This window comes from Callospermophilus lateralis, chromosome 9, assembly GCF_048772815.1.
Source record: "Callospermophilus lateralis isolate mCalLat2 chromosome 9, mCalLat2.hap1, whole genome shotgun sequence".
Taxonomy (NCBI): Eukaryota; Metazoa; Chordata; class Mammalia; order Rodentia; family Sciuridae; genus Callospermophilus; species Callospermophilus lateralis.
This window is the reverse complement of record NC_135313.1, coordinates 33,852,680-33,876,941: the sequence shown is the minus strand read 5'-3', so window position 1 is coordinate 33,876,941 and position 24,262 is coordinate 33,852,680. Positions and strand designations below refer to the sequence as shown.

The 24,262-nt window shown below is 33.2% G+C and overlaps 1 protein-coding gene across 5 annotated transcripts in view; it reads right to left on the bottom strand.

The window, feature by feature from the left end:
* Window positions 1-24,262, bottom strand: part of Hycc2 (hyccin PI4KA lipid kinase complex subunit 2) — a 78,552-nt gene that overhangs the window by 23,267 nt on the left and 31,023 nt on the right. For 4 of the 5 annotated variants that reach the window (XM_076865646.2, XM_076865645.2, XM_076865644.2 and 1 more), the window contains 6 exons: window positions 19,439-19,518; window positions 18,491-18,592; window positions 12,638-12,817; window positions 8,652-8,732; window positions 6,563-6,678; window positions 522-617 (listed from right to left, as the gene is read on the bottom strand). In XM_076865646.2, coding sequence (XP_076721761.1) covers window positions 522-617; window positions 6,563-6,678; window positions 8,652-8,732; window positions 12,638-12,817; window positions 18,491-18,592; window positions 19,439-19,489 — 626 coding nt within the window. In that variant the 5' untranslated portion in view covers window positions 19,490-19,518. Of the gene's footprint in view, window positions 1-521; window positions 618-6,562; window positions 6,679-8,651; window positions 8,733-12,637; window positions 12,818-17,716; window positions 17,773-18,490; window positions 18,593-19,438; window positions 19,519-24,262 lie in introns of all 5 variants that reach the window. The other variant, XM_076865649.2, reaches the window with a different exon arrangement.

Here is a 24,262-nt window from a genome sequence, read left to right as displayed (position 1 = left end):
TGAATATAAAAACAGAATACAATGTTTTTTTTCTATAGAGCAATTTAAATTTCAGTCATGTCTATGAAATTAGAAATTCTAATATAATAAAGGTTATTGTGAGACACAGAACATCATACCCTAATTCCCCACCAACACATACACACAGATAACTGTTGCAATTATTAATCTTCAATACAGAGACTGTTATTTGTGAAACATATAAAGGAAAAAGTTTACATTCCTTATTTCTCACCATGATTTCTAAAAAGTGGCATCCAGGGAGTGATTAGGCGTATCACTCAACAATGCTAACTTGGCCTAACTCCTTGTTCACCTAGGAAATATTCTTTTAATGTTGAAATAATTTTCCAGAAATCATAGGGATGAAAAGAACTCCTACAGAAATATAAGCTCTGTGAAATTGTTTTATTACTGTATCATGATACATTAGAACAGTGTCTGGCATAGAGAATATACTCAATAAATATTTGTCAAATAAATGAATGAATATGAAAGTTAATTAAAATCACACTTCTCACCTGGAGCCCATACGACAAAGAGATTGGTAAGATGAGGCAGGCATATACACAATAGCAGAATTATAACATAGCATGAGAAAACTCAGGACTTCAAACCTGGAAGAAATAAACAATGGAAAAAAAAATACTGTATACAATTATTTCCACTAGAGACTACAGTAAATGTTTATTCACCGAATGGCTTTAATACCTTAATATTGACTTTCGTGATTTCTCAGATTACTATGGCATCCTCTGTTTCAGTTTCCATTCTCATTATTACAAGCCATATTCCTGGATGTCATCAATATTTTCTTCTTTAAAAAACAAATCATCATCCTTAAATCGATGACTCCCCTATCCCCTATCATTAGAAGTCTACCATGTTGCTATTCACTACATGATGAAATCCAAACTTACTAGAAGGTCCTTTAAAATCATGGAATCTTTATTACAAGGTCCTTTAAAATTCACCTTGAACTTACCTCTCCAGCTTTATTCCTCCCCTTCACTGCCCACTACATACACATGCTACATTAATCCTCTCACCGTTGCATGATTATGTTATAAGCTTTTGTAACTCCTAATTTAATGCATGCTGCTCCTTTTTACTACAATATTTTCTTATTTGGAAAATTCCCGCCAAGGTTTCAAGTTTTGGATCAAATGGTGTTAGGGACTGAACCCAGAAACTCATGCATGCTAGTTAACTGCTCTACCTCTGAGCTCCCCCAGCTCAGATTTTTACCATAGACATAAAGCTATTCTTAATTATCCTAGCTGAAGAAAACTACAGGTCTAAAATAGCATTTATTCTACAGAATTATAACTTTCTCCCTCTTTCTTGGTTTTACTCATTTAGTTACAGGCAACTTTAGGACAAAGAACCTGACTTTTTCATCCATATTGTTAATGTCTAGCACAGTGTCTAATATAATTGCTTAATACATAGTTATTGAATGAATAAATAAATGCTTTTCTAATATTTATAGTCTCTAAAAAAAAAGTGGCTCTTAAACCTGGATCCATACTAGTTATACAAGACTTTTAAAAACATATGTTCCTATGTCTCTATCTAGAGTGACCCAATTAAGAACCTCTGAGGATAAGACCCAGAGGAGTTGTACTTTTAAAAGCCTTTCCACAGATGGATGGTAAATGGTATGTGGAAACCCTTTACATTATTTTTGGCACATTTTTTGTAAGTCTGAAATTATTTTGAAATAAAAAGGTAAAAGGTGAAAGCCTGATTTGAAAGCAGTCATACCTTCAAATCCTGTCTCCTTCTCCATACATCTAGGTAATACTGAAGATTTATTTTCTGAAAGGATAAAAGAGAATTCTTGCCTAGGAGCCAACAGGCACAACTGTGATTTGATGTGTGTGTAGGGGTGAGGGGGTAATACTAAACAAAGATTGAAGTCAAATATGACTTGCTGAATATTGAGACCTCAAGCTCTCCTTCTCCACTCAGCCATCAGAATGCTAGCAGCCAGCCCACTACTTAGGGAACTAGATGAATTTGATGACTCTTAAGGGAAAGACTTCCAAGATTCGGACTCATGAAATTTTCCAAGTGAGTGGTACAGTGAGATCACCCAACAGGGAAGCTCACAATTAGCCCACTACTGTGGTCAGAGCTTCTTATTTTTATTCCCCTTCTTTTAAATAAGGGGGGAAAAAAGACTACTAAACAAATGAGGAACTCTATTAATATGAAAGAGACTAAAATTTAAAAAAGGAAAAAGGCAATTTGATGAAACTAGCATATAAAGACAAAATAACTTTTCGTAACTAATTACTATACTATTAATATTCTCAAAAATAAGAAGATATAATTTCAAAAATACATCAATTCAAAAAGTATTCAGAGAACTATAAAATCTTTTTAGATTAAAAAAAAACTGCAAGAATTAAAAACTCAAGAAAGCCAGGCGCAAAGTTGCACACCTTTAATCCTAGTGTCTCAGGAGGCAGAGGCACGAGAATTCCAAGTTCAAGGTCAGATTGGGCAACTTAGCAAAACCCTGTCTCAAAATAAGAAATAAAAAAAGGGCTGGGGTATCCAAAGTTCAGTCCTGGGCTCAATCCCCAGTACCACCAAAACGTCAAGAATAATTGGTGAATGCAGTTGAGAAACAGTCTCAGAAAGTAAAGCTGTGGCAAATGAAAAAGGAAAGGATCTAGCAGATCCAATATCCAAATTAAAAGAGCTCCAGATGAAAGATTATATAAAGTGGAAAGTCTGAACTAATTAACAATAACAATTTGAGAAAACTTCCCAGTCTGAAGGGCATGAGTTTCCAAATCTAAAAGGTCCACTTAGTGTTCAGAATGGATGGAATAGGCCCACACCAAGCAATTTTGCAGTGACATTCAGAATTTGTGGTATGTAAATTATATTTATATTTAAAAATAAAGTTAAAGCCAATAATTAACTGAAAATGCACAACAAGTAAAACAGTGTTATTATTTCAACATTCAAAATATTGCAAGTCAGTAAGGAAAAAAATACACAGTACAATATGAAAAAAGGATACAGGATATAGGTCAAGAAAAACAATGAACTAATACATAAATGTATTCAAGCCCTGGCTAAAATGAATGAATACAAAATGACATCAAGTTTTAGCTATCAAATTGGTCAGAAAGAGGAAATAGGTACTCTGAAGTCACTGGTGGAACATTCAATTGGTACAGTTGTTTTGTGGAGGGTAATTCGGTAATATCTACCAAATGAATAAGTATACATTCCTAAGCATTAACAATTCACTGCCAGGAATTTATCATACAGATAATTATTGTAGATAATTTTTGTGCTCTCATGCAAAACGTACAGAGAAATATGTTTCTTGCAGTATTCTTTATAGCAGCAAAAAACTGATAACAATCTAAATTTATTCAATATGAGACTGCCAAAAAAACTGATGGTACAGCTGGACCTGATGGCATGTGTCTTTAGTCCTGTTATTAAGGAGGATGTGGTTGGAGAATTTCTTGAGCCCAGGAATACTGGGCTCAAAAAAAAAAAAAAAAAAGCAAAACTGAGGTAAAATCTCCTCAGTATATATATAAAACAAAATAACAAGTACTCATTGAAGAAGAATGAGGCTGCCTAACATATGTAAGGCCCTGTATTCAATCCTTGACAGTGCAAAAATAAGAAAGAAAGAAAAAAGAATGAAGAGATCTATATGCACTGCTAGAGGAAGAAGTTAAAGATCTATTCTTTGGTGTTAAAAGCAAATTGTTAAATAATATATACAACTAAATCCCATGTATATGGGCCTGCATGTATTTAAGGTTCAATATATGCTATGTACATATAATCATTTTAAAAGGACACATAAAAAACTGCTAACAGTTTAATTACTGGAAGTAGAAATGGGTGATTGGAAGGAAGAAGTTACACTTACGTTACTCTTTGCATTCTCATCTATTTTTATTTTACTCCAAGTTCTATTTTAAATTTACCACAAGTATGTAATTTTATTCTTTAAATAATTTAAATTATAAAATAAAAAGGAATCAGGAAACTAGGTGATTTTATATGAGGAAGTCTTCAGACTATTTATGAGCCAATGTTCTTAATATAACATTTATATTGTGGAAGGATTTGAGTAAATCAACATTACTACATAGAAACAAACAAACAAAAAAACCCTGTTATTTAAAGTTGGGATAAAGTCTTCTCCAAGAGTTATAAATATAAAGCACCTTGCTTATAAAAACAATCATGAAAGTTATATTCTATAAAATCTATAAGACGGTAAGAAGAAATAGAATTCTGGCCAAGCACTTCATCAGAGGTCAACGACTACAGAAATGTGTCTGTGTCTGGAGAATGCTTTCTCTTCCCTAGGAGTTATTCCTCAGGGGGAATCAGTTCAAAAACCCTTGTAATATCAAAATCCACAGATGCTTAAATCCTTATATAGAACAATACAGTATTTGCACATAACTTATATGTACCTACCTACACACACTTAAATCATCTCTAGATTACCCATAATGCCTAATAAATGCAAACATTATATAAATGATTGTTATAATGTATTATTTAGGGAAGAGTGACAGGAAAAAAGTCCATATGTGTTCAGTACAAATGCAATTTTTTTCAAATACTTTCCATCTATGGTTGGTTGAATACATGGATATAGAATACATAGATATAGAAAGCCAACCACGTTAAAAAGAGGAGGGGATTTACATACCTCCTCTTTTTAATGGAGGTATGTAAATCCCCTCCTCTGACAGGTTATATCTACTGCCTCCTTATGATATGGTACAACACTGACATTACTGGTAAAGTTATAATATTGATCTTTTTTAAAAATTTTTTTAGTTGTAGATGTGGTGCTGGGGATCTAACCCAGGGTCTCAGGCATGAGAGGCAAGCACTCCATCTCTGAGCTACAACCCTAGCACATAATTTTTATCTTAATGAGTAAAAGTACTCCTAATATGAGGTAAAATCTCCTCAGTATGAATACTAATGAAAACTGCTAGGTTTAATTAATCATCAGCTAATTTCTATGAAAAACATTTCTGCCTAAGTATATCACAAAGTAGACCAAATTGCTACAAAATGCTTACAGTGGCTTTAAAAGGCAAGTTAGTTATTTCTTTAAATCCCTAACTTATATTACCTTCTCCAAATGTTAGTTAGACATATTCATGATGATAGTATGCTGTGTGTTATACAAATGCTATACTAAATGTGTTTATCCAGGTAAACACATTTATTTTTGCTTAAAAGAGCCTTGGTCAATGACCAGGACATGGCTTATATAGTAAGTAATTGGCCTTGCCCAAAGAGAAGACTGGTCCTTGCTTTTAGGAAGTAACTAATTAGAAATATCTTTGTTTAGGGTAGGGGCTGGTGACAGCAAAACTCAGGGTAGTGCTGTCCACATTTGACATTTTAGGTGGGGGCTGGCTATGCCAGAAAGAACCACAGTGTGATTTAATGTGATGGTTTCAGGTCATCCTGTATCAGTCAAGTTGGAGGCTGAGATGAACCATATGGGCAATCAATTTAACTACTCATGCTTACACAATGAGGCCTCAATAAAATTCTGGAAATCAAAGCTTGAGAGTTTTCTGAGACATCAACCCTCTGTGTTTATGGTCATACATTGATGCTAGGAGGTATTCTGACTCTGTGGGAAAGGAAAATAGAAGCTTTGTGTTTTGGGGGTCCTCCCATATTCTACCCCACACATCTCTTCCTTGGGCTGATTTTAATTTGTATCCATTCCCTATAATAAACCACAGCTGTGTACAATGGCTTTTATTGGGTTCTGAAAGTTCTTCTAGAAAATCATTAAACAAAAGGGTCGTTTGGGGGTCCCCACCCCCTCCAGAAAACTTTTGTTGCTATCAGAATTGAGGACAGTCTTGGAACTGTGCCCTCAAACTTTGCAGTTTATCTGATATTAGGTACTAATTCCATTCTATAATCAAAAAAACAAAGTGTAGAGACTAGATAAAATGCCCCAAGGGCACATTACACATTGCAGTATTAGAACATGAATACTGGTTTGGCTGACTCCATACCCACACTCTCCAAGTTTTATATAAGATTACCATAACATATTACCAAGCATTAGATAGACGGGTATTAACTACAAGATGAATAACCATTACCTAAAATGATTGGGCCCAGAAGAATTTTGAATTTGGGAATATTTATGAAATATCTTGGGTTCAGACCCAAGTATAAACAAGAAATTAATTTATGTTTATACATACCTTATATACATAATGTGAAGGTAATTTTATACAATAATTTTAGTGTACCTGCATTTTTATTATGTCCCAATGACATGAAGTCATGTATGAAATTTTCTATTTGTAGTGTTATGCTGGCACTCAAAAAGTTTCAGATTTTGGAGCATTTCAGATTTTTGACTTTCGGATTAAGGATGCTCAATCTGTACTACCATGTATTTCACCACTTTGCTTTTAAACTGTTCTTTTATCAAACCTAAACTAAAGTAATCATGGTTAACTATGAAGGATAATTTACAATTGTTACCATCTACAATTTTGTCCATTACCTGTTTTGTGCAGTGAATGTTTCTCTCTGAGGATGAAGATCACTATAAACAACTCTGATGAGATCATGTTGACACAAAGCCCCTTCTGTCAAAGCCATAGATCCAATTGTTGAGGGCTATCAAAATAAGGTACAATATCAGATAGTATCTCTAAAATAAAGTCTGTATCATGTAATTATATTTATTTTTGCTTAACAAAGGCAGTATCAGATAATTTATTCTTCTCCATTGAAATCTTTTCCATTTCTCAATTATATAAATTCTACAGCTTATTTAGGAAATTATGTATGTAAAATAGATAAAATTAAAAACATACTGCTTCATTTTTTCAAAGTTATGGAATTACTAGGAATCAGTCATTTAAAAAAATCAATTTTAATTTTTTTGTACTCCAGAAAAGATCACAATTGCATATAATCATTTAATACAAACAATATTGAGGACTATAATCTAAAGTTTTCTTTTTTTTTTTTTTTTTGGCAGGGGGAGAAGGGTAATTGGGGATTGAACCCAGAGAGCTTAAGCACTGAACCACATCCCTGATTCTTTTTTTATGTTTTATTTAGAGACAGGGTCTCAATAAATTGCTTTGAGCCTCACTAAATTGCTGAATCTCGCTTTGAATTTGCAATACTTCTGCCTCAGCCTCCCAAGTCGCTGGATTATAGGCATGAGCCACTACACCAGGCAAGTCTTTTTTTAATACTGACATAAATGATTTCAGGTTTCTCAAGTTAAAAAAAACTCATTAGTGTTTCACTATTCTCCATTTTATTTCATAACACAATACCAAGAACTTACATAAAATCTATGCTAGTATAAATCTATGAAGTAGTCTATGCTAAAAATGAATCCTGGCTAAACAGGAAACTTTCTATTTCAACAGAAAACAAAGTCCAGGGGAATTAATTAAGAAAGTTAATTGCTGTATACAGCTATTAGACAAGAAGGATACTATTTTGACAGGAAAATGGAATATAATTTTTAGAATGTTTCTATAAATACTTTCCTCACAATTTTATGCACTGAACACTGAAGATCACAAGTTTGATTCACTTCTTTGTTGGATTTTTACTTAAAGAGAGCAGGAAGAAAGAGTTCAGCCTGACAAGCATCATCTACCCATATAATTATCAGTGTTCTCATATTCAACAAAATAAAGGTAAGCAAAAAAGTATAATGTTATTGATTAGCTAGATTGTGTGAATTAGACTCCTTTACCCTGAAATACAATGGTGTTAACATTCTAAGTAGTCAGTTTCCTAAAAAATAGTAAAAATGAAACAATTTAACAGATAGTTTCTAAGGGATATGGAAAACTTTTAAAAGTAAGATTTATCTTTAAAAATCCACAAATATCTATTTTAAAAATTAAAATGATACTGGTGGTAGAAGAAATAAGAACTAAAGGAAACTTTTTCATTAACTACTTTCCACCTCTCTTCACAAAGTTCAGTCTTCATGTCACCAATAACAAAAGGGCAGGCTGGAAATATAATACAAACATATAATTTGCATTCTCCTGTCTTAGCCTCCTAAGTCGCTGGGTTATTAGTGTGCACCACATTGCCAAGCTAACGAACGACTGATTTTATTTATTTGTTTGTTTGTTTATTTTGGTGGTACTGGGGATTGAAATCAGGGGTGCTGAGCTCCATCTCCAGCCCTTTTATTTTTTATTCTGAGACAGGGTCTCACTAAGTTGCCAAGACTGACCTTAAACCTTTTACTCTCCTTCCTCAACCTCCTGAGTTGCTGGAATTATAGGCATAACCACTACATCTGGCACAAACATCTACTTTTTAGAAACCAGTCAGAGGCTAAGGTTGTGGATCAGTGGTAGAGCGCTTGCCTTGCATTTGTGAGGCACTGAGTTCGATTCTCAGCACCGCACATAAATAAATAAATAAAGCAAAGGTCCATCAACAGCTAAAAATATAGATATACTAAAAAATAAAGAAACAAGTCAGAAAACATATGTTAGGATTCTATCTCTGGTTTTTTAAAAATGGCTTTGTATCTCAATATAATTGAGATATAATATATATTATATCTCAATATAACAATCACATCTTCCCCAGGTACTTACTTCATGGTATATTGAAGGCTTGGATAAGGAAGGGATAGTGAAAGATAGAACTTTATTATTTCCATCTTTATCAGCAATTTCCTATAGTCACACACACACACACAAAAAAAAAGCACAAAGATAATGAAATAATCACAGGTTTATACTGTACAGAAAAAATAATTACTTCCTTAATTTATAGAATTGGTAACTAAAGAATTTAAAAAATGATATATTAAACATATTACTACCCTATCATATTTTTTATAACTTAATTATCAGCAAATTTGTATACTATGGGAGTATTTAAAACCCAGAGATCTATTGAGCATAGTATTACACTAAATCAATACAAGAAGCAGGCACATAAATCAATTTTATGTTAAATTTACATATAGAACAGGGAGATTAAAACATTGTTGTAATGCAGAATGGATTTTTTTCCAGCTTTACTGAGGCATAATTAACAAATAAAAATTACATGTATTTATTGTGTACAGCATGTTACAACCACAAACTAATATACACAATACCTGTCATCTTTCTTAAGAATGAATCCTGAATTAAAAAAAAAAAAACAAAACTCTTGCAATCATTCAGCAATAAACTACTGAACTAAAATAAACCATGTTAACATAACTGATCAGTCCACGTGATTAAAAATAAATTTACATTTAGATAATTTCTACTGAGCTTCAAGAAAATTTTTGTGATTTTTTTTAAACAACATCATCTCTTCATAAAAACAACAAAGGTGTCCTTCATTTCTCCAGCCTCTAGTTCCTCTAAACTTCCTTAGGTATCAATAAACATCTGCCTATGAATGACAATCAGGAGCGATAAGCTGCAGCATCTTTCTTTTTGCCTATTGCCTTACTTTTATGTTTCTTTATAACTCATATTAGTATACATCACTGGCTTAAAACCCATACTGTCCTTAGTAGACTTGGATGGCAGGTAGTAAGAGAATGAGTAACAGCACAGCATAAAAGGAAAAGAAAAACAATAAACAGAATAACAATAAAAACACCTATCATCACTAAGACACAAACCTGAAAGAACTTCCCAATGGACTCATTTCTGAGTTTACTATGTTACAAGAGAGTACGAATTACACATGAACAAATACCATTCTCGAATTTTGGCAAGAAGTCTCCAGGGACCCCACATAGCTTCTTTGTAATCAAACTAGTTATTACCACACCTTGGTCATTGTATTGCAAAGAGAGCTTATGCTAAGATAAAGGGGCCTCAATTCTTCTTATTAAGTATACCATTTAGCCAAATATTTTGAAGTTATCTTTGTGTGTATTTATGGAGAAAGATATGCTGAAACTTGTTAAAGGCCATATAAAACTCCCTCTGGGGTTATTTGGGCAGAGGGAGAGGGGGAAGAAATGGAGGAAAAGAGAGAAATTAGTACATGGGGAAAAAAAAAGAATAAGAAAAAACTGAGAACCACAGAGAAAAGAGAATACATTTATTATGGGAATTAAAAGTCAGAAACCTGAGGTTAAATTTCTGACTTATAACTGGCATTTTCTTATATAGTATGCTATTTTTGAAGTGTCAAAATATAATTAAAACCAATAAGTACTGCCAATAGCTTGCAAACAATCTGCTTCACAAAATATCTTTCATTTATCCAATTACTAAATTTTATTACATGAAACAAATTAATAAAAATGATAGCTTAATGTTAAATAATCTAAAACACTAAATTACTAAATCAGCAAACAATTCTAAATATGTAGCCAACACTAGAGAAAACACAGGATACATTAAACAAATGTCTTGCTTTAAAAGAAAAAATAATCAAGTAAGTTAGCAAAGTAGAAAATTTTACTCCTAGTTTTTCATTAAAAAAAAAAGTCTACCCTCAAGTATGATGACAATAAAAATGATAAACATTTATTAAATATCTTCAAATTGCCTTTTTTTTTGGTCCTGGGGATTGAACTCAGGGGCACTCAACCATGGTGCCACATCCCTAGCCCTATGTTGTGTTCTATTTAGAGACAGGGTCTCACTGAGTTGCTTAGTACCTAGCTTATTACTGAGGTTGGCTTTGAACTCAAGATCCTCCTGCCTCAGACTCCCTACCAGCTGGGATTACAGGTGTGTGTGGCACCCCGCCCACTTGGTTTCAATTACTTTTAATTCTACTAACAATGTTTTATTTTTGTTTTGCAGGTGAGGCAACAGTAGTCAAAATATTAAGTAACTTGCTCAAAATTTAAAATAGCCAATAAATAGTACCTCATTATTTTGAATTGAATATGAATGATTCTAAAGCCCTTACTCCTTCCTTCAGACTTCCAGTAACGGAAAATATTTTCCAATGATTTAAATGATAAGACTTAAAGGAAAAAGCACTGCTATAGAATATTTATTGTGAAGCTCAATTATCTAGTACTTTATACCTCTCAACTATAAAATCAAATGTTATTATGTGGAGTATTGTTTGCAGAGTCTATTGAATACAAAGAACACAAGACTTCAAAGGACAGAAATTTTTACAAAAATGTCTTAAATTAAGCATGATGAAAAAAGCAAAAGCAATACTAATTTTTAAGGTACTAAAAAAGAAGAGTTTCATGAAGAATGCAGTATCAAATCATAATTAACATTTTTAAATTTCTATATCAAGTTTTAATGATCAAACTAACTCTGGGTGAAAAACCACACTTTGATTTGGAAATATCTATGTAACCTCTATATTATGAAGCTCAATAGAAGCATTTAAGTTTTAAGCCAGTGATTTCTCAACCATTCCCCCATCAATGATTCCAACATATAATCATAATATTCACAATTCTTTATTGATGAACTCAGGTAATTTTCCAATTCTGTAAAAAAGGCATATGAGGGTAGAAATATAATGTATTATTTTGTTCCCTTGCATTGCACAGGAAAAGTCTTGCTGCCCAAATCTTCAGAAGGGTCATATGTAAGGGTCATCATGTTCCCATGTTCCCCAACTCTCTCCCACGTTTTCACCTCACTTTGTACAGTCCTTGTAACCCTGTTAAGTACTTCCTTTCCTTTCTAACATACCCTCCCCATGTCAGTCTTCAAATTATACTATCAAGTATTAGTTGTTTCTTTTCTCACTCTAGTTTCCATTGTGTTCTTACTCAGATTCACAAAATCATAGTATGCTTTAACAGTATATTGGACTTTTCCCCTTAACTGATATCCTCTCCTAAGAGAACAGGAATCCCATGTCTACTTCTCCTACTCTTTTCAATTAAACATGTAGCCTTCAAATTATAAGGAGTGATGACTAAATTCAATTTATAATTCCAAGGTCTCTGTAACTTCCAGATTCATCTTTCTAATACACTGCATAGTTCTTCTGCTCAAAGCTGCTTTCCCAATGCATACTAAAGATAATCTAAACTCTTCACTTTAAAGACTGTCTAAAACTGATAAAAATCATTTTTCCTAGCTTGCATTTTTCCTTCTGTGCTTCAATTACTTTCCTTTTTCCAGGGCATGACATGACTTCCCTGCTTCTTTGCTTATGCTCATTTGATTATCATCTCACCTACTTCTAATCTCAACCTGTCAAAACTATTCCTCTTCATAAGACCCAGCTTAAATTTCAATTCCTTAGTAAAGTTGGCCAAAACTTCAGCTAATATTTCCGTTTCTCTTTGAAGTTCTTTTTCATACAAACTTTTCATTATTATTCATGTGTAAACATCTTCTCTAATATAGCATAAGTTGCCCTAAAAGCAGGAACAACATTGAAGTCAACTCAATTCCTTACACAAAAAGCATTCATAAATAGTGATCAAATAAAATAATTTGAAGAAATAAGTCCTAAGATTAACAATGTCATCAATTATAGCTTCAGCTACTTTATAAAATGCTTATCTATAATTAGTTCAAATTATTCAGTAGATATTTCAATTTAATTTTCTCAAAATATTCCTTAAATATGATTTCAGAGGACTTTTTAAAAGTATTTTATATATCACAAACTACCATTTTCAACTTACCAAATTATAAATTCCTAACAGAAGTGCTTCAATACAACCATTACTCTGTCTGTCTCGGCTAACTGTAAGCCGTAAATAAACCCACATCAATTCTGGTAAGAACTGTAGCGTGAACCTCTTCAGTCGAACTTCAGAGCTACGATAGAGTTCAAATAGCTGGTGGCAAACAGGTTCCAGGAGCTAAAAGAAATAAAAGTGCAGTAATTATTCCCATTCTTTTGGTTCTAACTATATTTCTTAACAGGCACATACATAAGTATAATGTTTTAAATATAAATCCTCTATATTAGTTTCTTTGTATTTTGAGTTAATTCAACCAATATCTCTGTAATCTCTATGTAAAGAGACCACATATTAAACTGATCAATGCACTAACTATAAAAAGTACTTTGTGCCCATATAATATCACCACACATTTTTATTCCTTTGTTTTTATTTTTTGGCGGTACTAGGGATTGACATCAAATAATTTACCTCAGGCATGTTAGGTAAACACCCTGCTACTGAGCTACATCTCTTACCATCTTTCTGTTTATTTTTCATTAATTTGCCCATGCTAGACTGGACTTGGGATACTCCTATTTCAGCTTCCTGAGGAGCTGGGATTATAGATATGTGCTATTTCACCTGGCAAACTAATCTTTTAAAATCCTGTGCTACTAAATTTATTAGACCATTAATCCTTTAGCCAATGTACTACATTTATACTTAATAATTTCTTTTTCTCCTCTTACCAACTCTTATTATTCTCCATTTTAAAGTTTCCATTGGAATAAAATAATTTCAAATGGTCTTGCTGGAAATACTTTAAATCTCAAGAGAGACTGATTAAATAAATTGTAGTAAATACTTTTGGGGCATACAAAATTCTAGCTAATTACCTATAAATCATAAAATAGATTTAAAATTTCACTAATTTATTTGAAAGATTTTGAAAGATGCACAAATAACATTTTCAATGTTAAACTGGCTAATTCTTCATATGTTATCACATAAAACAACTTATTAGAGACTTCATGACCTTGAAAACAAGAAAATAAGCAGTTACACATATTGTCAATTTAAAATAGGTCCGCTGGAGAGTAACTGCAGACTGAATGTAATTCGCTATAACTTTTAAATGCATATAATAGGATAACAAGAAACTAACAAAGTAATTTTTAATTTAAAATTTAATACTAACCCTTTAAAAATGAGATATAGTAATTTCAAATGCTTACTTATAAATGACTAAAGTAACAAATTAAAAAATCTGTTTGAATAGTTATACGTCTGTAATAATATAACACTCTAGAATAAAGTCACTACTCTTACAAATTAAAAGTCAATAAATCTATACCAACTGTACAGTTAATATTTACTACATTAAGCTTAGCTCTTGAGGAACAACTCTAAAGCATAAAAGATTCACATACACACACATATCCTAGTCTAGTCAACACTAAGCCCTTTTTGTGAAGTCATTATCAGGGTGTAGTTTAAAATCTTAAGCTACATTTCAACGAGTCTAGGCCAAACAATATGTCAAATGTCACAGAAGTCTGTGGTGGAGGAAAATGCTGAACTCAAGTCTTCTAACATTAAGTTGATGTTTTTCCACTCTACCACATTTCTTATACTAGAAAAGGAGTGAGAGTTGTTTAATTCATACAGTACTAAAAATGAACAAGTAATACATTTTTAAAAATAATCAATTACTGGCATCTTTTTAAAATGCTGACAGTACTGTTTCGCTCTTCTGAGGAATTAAGAGACTGTGGCAGCTTTCATAAATGTGTTAAAAATATATACTTATTCAAATTGCTCTCCTCTTTAGTAAAAGAACCTCCAAAATTGTCTTCTTTAAATTTTATGGACCATGATACAAATACAATGAATTTCTTTTGAAAACAGTTTAATCCTCCTTTCTGAGCAGCAAGAGTACACTGGCATACATGACACTATATTTTAACTAAGCATAGCAAAGAAATACAGAGTTTTCAAAATTATTATTGTATTATTTTTCAAAGGAAAGGGAGATACTAACAATCCATTAACTGTTAATCAGATTAACCCTACAAAATAAAAACTTGTCAATACTATTCAAACCTTTAATTCTAAGTATAAGTATCATGCTACTATGTTCTCAAATTTCAATAAATGACACTGTCCTCACATATGATACTCTGGCCCACATCACAAATGTTAAAAGTCATTTTCCTTGGGCTAAAAAGCTTAAGAATAATTGCCACCTTTCCCAAATTTGGCAAATATTGTTTTGGTACAAGTACTAAAATAAAAGCTACTTGATGAACACACTGAGAGCATTTAGGGTAGAATAATAGAGATCTAAGCCTAACCTGAATGAGTTAAAGAAAAAATGTGAGGTGAAGAAATGAAAACAAGTAGACAGAGGCTATAAATGAGCAATAATTTGTGAAATTCATCTGTGAAGAGAGACAGAAAAATGGAATAGGTAATAAAATAGAAGGCAAGACTAAGGGTTTTTAAAAAGTGAAATATGATTGTTTACCACTTCAACCACAAAACAGCAAAAAGGATAAGAATTCGAGCTGAGATTCTGGTTTAGTGGTGGATATGAATAGAAAAAGAAGAGAGTTCCCAACTGTATTCTTTGTTAATAACTGTTAATAACTTACATAGCACACTGAGAAAGAAGAGGAAGGAAGTTAAGAGTATGAGGTCAGAGAAAATATAAAATGAAGAGTAGGACAGTGTACCAAGGAAATAAATTAAGACTGCAAGGCTACTTATTATGTGCTTATTTGAAATTTGTAGTCCTGAATTTAAAATTAAAAAAAAAATTTATAAAAAGCATTTTCTTTAGGCATGCTCAGCTGTTCAGGTACAGGCATGACCAAAATAGATAGCTAGGTTTTGTCTGGTTTTGAGATTTTTGCCCAAAGAATATGAACTAAGGGAATAAGAGGCAAAGAAGCTAAGAATGTTTGCAAGGACATGACTGTAATAATCAGCCATGAAAATTTACACTGAAGGGAAGAGGAAAGGCATTTAAATCTTCAAAAAAAGATAGGGTTATGTAATGGATTGAAGGACTCTAAGTGGAACTGCTAGATGTGACTAAGGGATCTGGTAGAGGAAAAGAAAAAGATAAAACAAGACCGTTGGTCTTACCATCTGTAGACTAAAACTAAAGTTTTAGCATAGTTTGGCCATGATGTTAAATTTCTAGCCAGGTGTGATGGCACACACCTGTAATTCCAGCGGCTCGGGAGCCTGAGGCAGGAGGATTGCAAGTTCAAAGCCAACCTCAGCAAAAGCGAGGTGCTAAGCAACTCAGTGAGACTCTGTCTCTAAATAAAATACAAAATAGGCCTGGGATGTGGCTCAGTGGTCGAGTGCCCTTGAGTTCAATCTCTGGTACCAAAATCTCCTGTACCAAAAAAAAAGAAACTTCTAGGAAATATACTTTCCAAAGAACTCTCATGGCCTTTAAAGCAAAACTGGAAGATTGCCATAATTTCCAATTCATATTAAATATGACCATTTTCTGAAATGACTTTATAAGATTAATGTTCTCTTTTCTGTCCAAGTTAAACTCATGGTCTTAGTTTCCCGATATGTACCAGAAATTTTTATTATAAGCTAACACTTAAATTTCACAATGTGTGGTTGGGCAGAACCATTTAAGTTACAAAACTATGTGCTTAAAATGTAGCCATTTTGAGCTCCCCTATCTGTTTCCAATCATAACAACAGACCTTCCCTTTGCCTGCCCCAATTTTAAAATTAGCTAACCAGGTAGATTATGACCCTGAGCTCCTGTCAGAGCAAGGGACAGTGTTGCTTTAGGAATAAAAACAGGTGGACTGCTCTGCCTCCCATGTGTGCTTGCTTTCCAGTCCTTGATCAGTAGCACACCCTTCTGCAAAAGTAAATTTTGTCTTGCCCAGCCACTTCCAAGTACACATCTGATTTTTCCTGGCACCCCAGTATCTCTAACAACTTGTTAACTAAATAATCCATTTGTTTATGTTTCAGAATATAATCAAATCAGGTCTCAGTGTGTGTTTATGGCAAAAGCCAAATATAATACATGTTTTAAAATATAACAAAAAGTCTTTCTATGAGTAAAGTCCAGAACTGTTTTTAAGACCCTATACAACTTATCATTCTGTTTTGTTTTTCTGAAGCTTGGACACACAGAACCTGACTTGACAGAAGACTTGAAACCCAGACTTGCTTTAGTGGCTTGATGATTATATAATATAATATAATGAATACTGGGTCCTGAACTCTCAGGTTACATTGTCTCCATTTCTCGACACAACTACAAGATCCTAAATGTTAATATTATTAATAAGTGTGACAAAATAAAGTAATAGAATGACTTTTCAAATGTCATATCAACTTAGAGGAGGAAAGTTTAAAAAAAATAAAAATACCATAGCTCTCAAAATATGAAAAAAAGAAAAAAGATATTTTTTATACACTGTAAGTCCTAATGAAAATCACAGCATTCTAGAATCTCTTTGATTTTCACTGTTTCTGCAAACAATATTTATTTATTTAGTGATGTTGGGCTGATCAAACCCAGGGCCTCCCACATACTATACAAACACTCTACCACTAAGCTAAACTCCCAACCCAATTGATGTTTATTACATGTTCTTTTATACATGACAAAATACTAGATTCTAAGAAATAACAAATACAGAATCTATGACCACTGCCCATGAAGAGCTTACAATCTAAAGAGAAACTATAAAACAAATAAATTTTTAATAAGCAAAGCTTATATGTTAAGACAGCATAAAACAAGGGATAGGGAACACGCATTCATTAATCAAACAGAATTCTGAACACACTTGGCCAAGAATATACATTATGTACATAATCAATACCTAAAGTTATAAAACATTCAGAAATACACTGCAAGAGAAAAAAGAAGCAAATGAATCCTGTGATTGCTACTACAAATATCAACAGATGCAAGTCTAACAAAAGCCAATCCAAATTTAGGAGACAGGAAAGAAAGAAGTCAATAAGCAGGCTTTTAGTGATAGGACAAAAATGAAGATGCATTTTAAGTTAAGCTGCTGGTTAGGAGATGATTACCTGAACTTCTTCAAACTCACTCCAGTACACAGCAGAGGCATTCTTGGAGGCTGTATCTAGGAAGATAAGAAGCTACTTTCCTGTGTGTTCCTTTCATTTTCATTTTAAAGCATACATGAATCCAGTGGTGATAAAACTACATGTCATACTATTGTGTTAATGGAAAGATAATGTGTGTATTTGGCATAAGCTAATATATAGATTCAATAGCAGCATTTTTGTCCTTCTATTATAAGATTGAATGACAGGAAACTGTTATTCTAAGTTTATTAATTTTGACTATTTAGACTAACATCCTCTAATCATTTTCAGGTTAAAATTACTAGCGGCATCATTTTGTGCTACTTAAGTTTGATTTCACTGATTAGAGTGATTATACATAGTTCTATATTATTAATAAAATAACAGTAAACAACATCAAAATACAGAAAACTGAATCAGTACACATTTAAAATTTGGCTTCCAAAGCAGGAAAACATTCCAGAATGGGAAATAGACAAGTTTCAAATTAAATAATCTATTGAAATGATGGTCACTCAAATCAAGAATCAAAACATACTGTCCTCAACAGGAAAAAATTGGGCCAAAATATTTTAAAATATGTAAAGGGAGGAAATGGGAAAAGCCAAAGCAACTATCAGAATGAAACATAGCAGAAAGAAAAATTTCCAGATCCATAGTAAGGACAGAAACTACAAAACTTACGTTTATGTGTTTTAGTACATATATTTCATTTTGCTATGCAGAAATTGGTTTTCTTATCAATTTTCCTACCTCATTATTTGAATCTTGAATAACTTTATAGAGGGCTGGTACAAGTGCTTTTTTCCGGTGTAAAGTTGCTGCATAGTTGGTGATTTGAGTGTCAGGTAATGCCTAAAAAAAAGGAAAACAAAAATGAACTTATATTTGGGAACTTAGGAACATTATTTCATGAATGCCTCCTGAAAAGATCTATGAGAGTCAAGCAGAAAAGTAAAAATAATTAATATAAGAAATAACCATGAGTGTTAGTAAAACAAATTAAGTTTCCACACTATATCATACAATTCTGACTACTCAACCATGAAAAATGATTAGAAATCTCTCATTACACCTATATTTGCTGAAATGGGCCATCTTAATCTAACCTAAAAATAATAATAAATGTAGAATGTATTGCAATTCTTCCATGTTTTTTTACAAAACAATTTCCATAATAGTCCTACGTTACATAGTTTTCTATCACAACTACATCTTTTAATTACAAGAAATAACAACATAAGGTACACATCCTGTTTTTATGTTTTATTGACGTGTAAAAGCTTCTTTTTTTCTTAGCAAATTTTATTGTACTGTTTCATTTGTTTCTATTGGGATGGGGTTTCCCTATGTTGCCCAGAATGGTTCTGAACTCCTGGGCTCAAGTGATCCTCCTGCTTCAGCCTCCCAAGTATCTGGATTATGGGTGTGTGCCATCACACCCAACATTTATTGAATATATTTTAAAATCTAATTATCACTTCATCGATTCCAACAATTATTTTCATTTTTACCTATTCCCTTCTGGACCTTATTCTCATCCGTGCATTTTAAAAGAACTGTAATTAGAAAAATGCTATTTCATATTTTTCCATTTCTATATCATTGTATACTTGTATGTTTTTCCACTGAACACATATTCACTATCTAAACCATTGACACACAGAATCATATAATACATTCTTATCCCCACCAATTTACCTTGAATTCTGACAACCATTCTTCCACAACACCACGTTCAGATCCCAGCATCTTCTTTTACCTTCTATTCTTCTTTAATGCTAAAAATAATAATTAAAAAGAAAAGTACTGAACCTAAGGATAGCATTACTTATAGAAACTACCAAAGGTAAATGATGTATGTGTACCTTTCACTAAAGAGACTCATCTAATATATATTTTAGATAAGGAGACTTGTTTTTCGTTTGGAGTGCAATTAAAACAAAAATTTTCAGAAATGAATTCTATGTTTAATGATATTTTTGAAAGCTACTATTCTAATGCCGACAACTATACTTTAAAGTGGCAAAGAAAGTATCCTCATTACTAGGCACAGTGACGGATGCCTATAATCCCAGCTACTTGGGAGAATGAGACAGGAGAACCACGAGTTTGAGGTCAGCCTGGGCAATTTAATGAAATACTATCTATAAATAAACAAATTAGTGATTTAGGATTCAAGATGATGGGCTAGAGGACTGCATTCCCAGTTGTTCCGCAGCTCAGGATTCAATCAGTAAGAGTACCTACTTCTCTGTGAGGTGGATGAAAGAGAGAGTTCACTACAACTCAATAGGACAGGCAGAGTGTCTTAGACTCAGAAATTTGCACACATTAAATAAAGAAGAAAGATTACATTAGAGTCAAGCCAGGTGCGGTAGCAGCAGTAGTGGCACTGGTTCAGCACTGAGAGAAGGGAAACAGAGAGAAACACAATGGACAGATTTAGTACAGAAAAACCTGAGATCAGAAAAGCAGGCTGCCCTTAGCTGATCCAGAAGTTGCACTGTACACTGGTTGTTGAAAAGTGCCCCATGTTTTCCAACAGGCCATTAAGAGCTGGAACAGGAACCATATTGAGGTGGCCATGCTGCAGCTCCGGCTGTGGGAGCTGGGAGATCTGAACAAACACAGCTAGATTGTCTCAGCAAGTGCATACCATATGGCTTCCCGTGTATCTAGCAGAATAGGAGTAAAATAGATGGAGAAAATATTTTACCCAAGGGGATTCAAGTCAGAAAAGTGCTTCCACCTTGAGTCTGGTGGCTCCTGTGACCAGCTAAAGTGGTTGGGAATCTGAATGGACACTCAGTGACTAAGCCTAGGAAGCCTGGAAATGTTGTGCTGACCCAGCAGTTGAATAGAATCCTTATCACTTGAATAGAATCCCTGGGAGGCCCCCAAGACCCAGATATACAGGAGAGATGAGCTACTGCCAGGCCCAAGGGGTGTACTGATCTAATCTCTCCAGAGCAGAAACCACCAAGCAAAGACCCTGAAGCCTCATCAGACGTAAGCCGTAAGCGGCACCTGCTGGAACTTCACTCATAAAACTCAGCAGTGGACTGACCCTGGGAGTACATCAATCTGGTCAGTGCAGACAAAACTCCAACTGACAGTACTTAACATCCCATCCTACCTGATACTGGGGAGAAGAGAAGCTGACATTATTTGAACCAAATTCAGTCTTAGGTCACTCCAACTGGTGGCTTGCTGAACAACACAAAAAGAGGAAGGGGTTAACAACCCACAGCCCTTACTCTTGTCCATAACCCAAGAACAAACAGAAAAAAGTTACACATAGAGTATCCATCTATTCTCACTGACCATTTTGACCACCTCAGTAGAAATAATTCCTTGATTTTTCACTTAAGAATCTTTCTTTCATTTTTGTGTGTGATTTTTGTTTGTTTTGTTTTTTGCTGTAATTACTGGTACATGAACATATATACATATACATATTTATTTCTTTTTTTCTCATTTTTAGTATTTTTTTAAATGTAGTTATTTTTCCTTGCCTTGTCTGTTGAGGGTTAGGGGTTTTTATTAGCATATTTTTGTTTTGTTTTGAAGTGTTTTTCATTTGTCTACTTCTCCTGTTTCTCTTTCTCTCTTTTCTTCTGCTAACAGTCAAATTCTATTGTTTTCTCTTTCACAAAAGAGATAAAAATAGAAAAGGAAGAAATCAAATCATCACTATTTATAGATGATCAGATCAAAAAAGCTCCACCAAAAAACTGCTAGATCTAAATAACAAATTCAGCAGTCACAGGTTACAAAAATCAATCGTTTTCCTATATACCAATAATGAATCTGTTGAGAAAGGAATCAGGAAAACAATCCCATTCACAATAGCCTCAAAAAGGTAAAATAAAATACCAAGGAAGTCAAAGACCTGTACAACAATGAAAACTATAGAACACCGAAGAAAGAAATTAAAGATGATACAAGATGGAAAGACATCCCATGATCAGGGATAGGCAGAAAATTTTGTTAAGATGGCCATATTATCAAAAGCAATATACACATTCAATGCAATCCCCTTCAAAGTACCAATGACATCTTTCACAGGACTAGGAAAAGCAGTCCTAAAATTCATCTGGAATAAGAAAAGACCCAGAATAGTCAAAGCAATTCCAAGCCAAAAAAATAATGCTGAAGCTACCCTACCACAATACCTGACTTTAAATTATATTACAGAGCTATACTAATAAAAAGTGCATGATACTGGCATAAAAACAGACACATACACCGATGGTACAAAACAGACAAACCCACACAGATACTGTCATCTGATCCTTGACAAAGGTGCCAATTACATCCACTCAGAGAAAAGACAGCCCTTTTAACAGTGCTGGAACAACTGGTTATCCATACATAGAAGAATGAAAGTAGATGCTTATCTCTCACCCTGCACAAAAATAAACCCCAAATGGAACAAAGACCTTGGAATTAGACCAGAAACTATGCAACTGCTAGAAGAAAACACAGGGTCAATGCTCCAGCTTTTAGGCACAGCCAATAACTTTCTCAATAGGAACACTAAAGCTCAGGAAATATCGCCAAGAGTTAATAAATGGGGCAGCATCAAATTTAAAAGCTTTTGTACAGCAAAGGAAACAAACAGGAATGTGAAGAGAAAACCCACAGATTAGCAGAAAATGTTTGCTAACTACTTTTCTGACAGAGGACTGATATCTAGAATATATAAAGAACTCAAAATTTAACACCAAAAAAAAAAAAAAAACACCACCTCCAATTAATAAATGGGCAAATGAATTAAAGAGACACTTCTCAAAAGAAGAAATACAAGTGGCCAACAAATACAAGAAAACTATGTTCAACATCATTAGCAATTCGGGAAATGCAAATCAACACTGAGATTTCATTTCATGCAAGTCAGATGGCAGTCATCATGAATACGAAGCAGAATAAATGCTGGAGACGATATGGAGAAAAAGGAATATTTTTACACTGTTGGATGGGACTGTAGATTAGTCCAATACACTACGGAAATCAGTAATGGAGCCTCCTTAAAAGACTAGGCATATGACCCTGCTATACCATTTCTTGGTATTTACATTGAGGAATTATAAAAGTCATTATACTATAGTGATATATGCATATCCATGTTTATGGCATCATAGTTCACAATAGTCAAAATTATGGAACCAGCCCAGGTATCCATTAATGGATGAACGGATAAAGAAAATGTGATATATATACACAATGGAGTTTAATTCATCCATAATGAAAAATGAAATTAGGTCATTTGCAGGAAATGGATGGAACTAGAGACCAACATGTTAAGTGAAATAAGTCAAACTCAGAAGGTTAAGAGGCATGTTATGTTTTCTCTCATATTCGCAAGTCAGACAGAAGGAAAACCAATGTGGGGTAGATGTCCTAAAAATCAAAAGGAGATCAGCAGAGGAAAAGGACCAAGGAGTGGGAGGCAGAGAAAGAAGGGAGAAGTGCTAGAGTGTGACATTGGTCAAATTATAGTTATATTGTATGCATGTACAAATATGTAACAAAAAATGCCATCAATATGTATAACTATAATGCACCAATTTAAAAAAGGTGAAAAAAAATCAGTGAATGAATGAATAACTCAGAATAGCTCAGAATGTAGCTCAGAGGTACAGTGCCCAGGGGTTTAATCCCAAGTAACACAAAAAAATAAAAATAAAATAGTATACTAAGTGAAATCAACTGGACACTGTCGATGAAAAATGCAGAGTCTATGCAACCAGAATGATTTATACATCACAGAACAACCATGTGACAGATTATAAACATTAAACCTAGATAAGGTAGATGGTGAGAGGCATAAATTCAGCAAACTGATAATAAACATATGCACTATACAAAATATGACCTTTGAAGAGGATAGATTCATAAATTTCCTAAGATGGAAAAATGTACAAATAGGAAAAGCAAATTGTGTATATAAAGTATAATTTCAGTTAAAAGTTCTATAAAACATGAAAAAGGCCTGGAAACAAATATACACTAATCCATTAAGTGTTTATCTGAGGATATTCAAACCATGCAATTTTGAATAAAACAATAAGATGTATCATTTTTAAAGGGAATAAGACAATAAAAACAAATTTTCCTACTTTTAGACTCAAAAGGTAAGAAGAAAATAAAGAATTTAGGGAGAATGAGGCACTAACTGTGAAACAACAAAAATGGAAGTCTTTTTATTAACAAGACAATGGGGCTGGGGATGTGGCTCACTGGTGGAGTACTTATCTAGCAAGCCATGAGGCCATGGGTTCAAGGACCATCAAAATCAATCAATAATAAAATAACAAAAGATATATTTCCTAAGTATGTTAAATTCCAAATTAGAGTTCTTAAAAAATTTTTAAATTTTTTTCCTCTGAATTTCAAAAGGATTTTAAGATATCTACAAATATGTTATTAGACCAAGTACTACGTAAGCAGAGTACAAAAAACAGTAACTTATGTTACTATCTTAGGATAAACTGATAGATTTCTTCAAATAAGTTACAA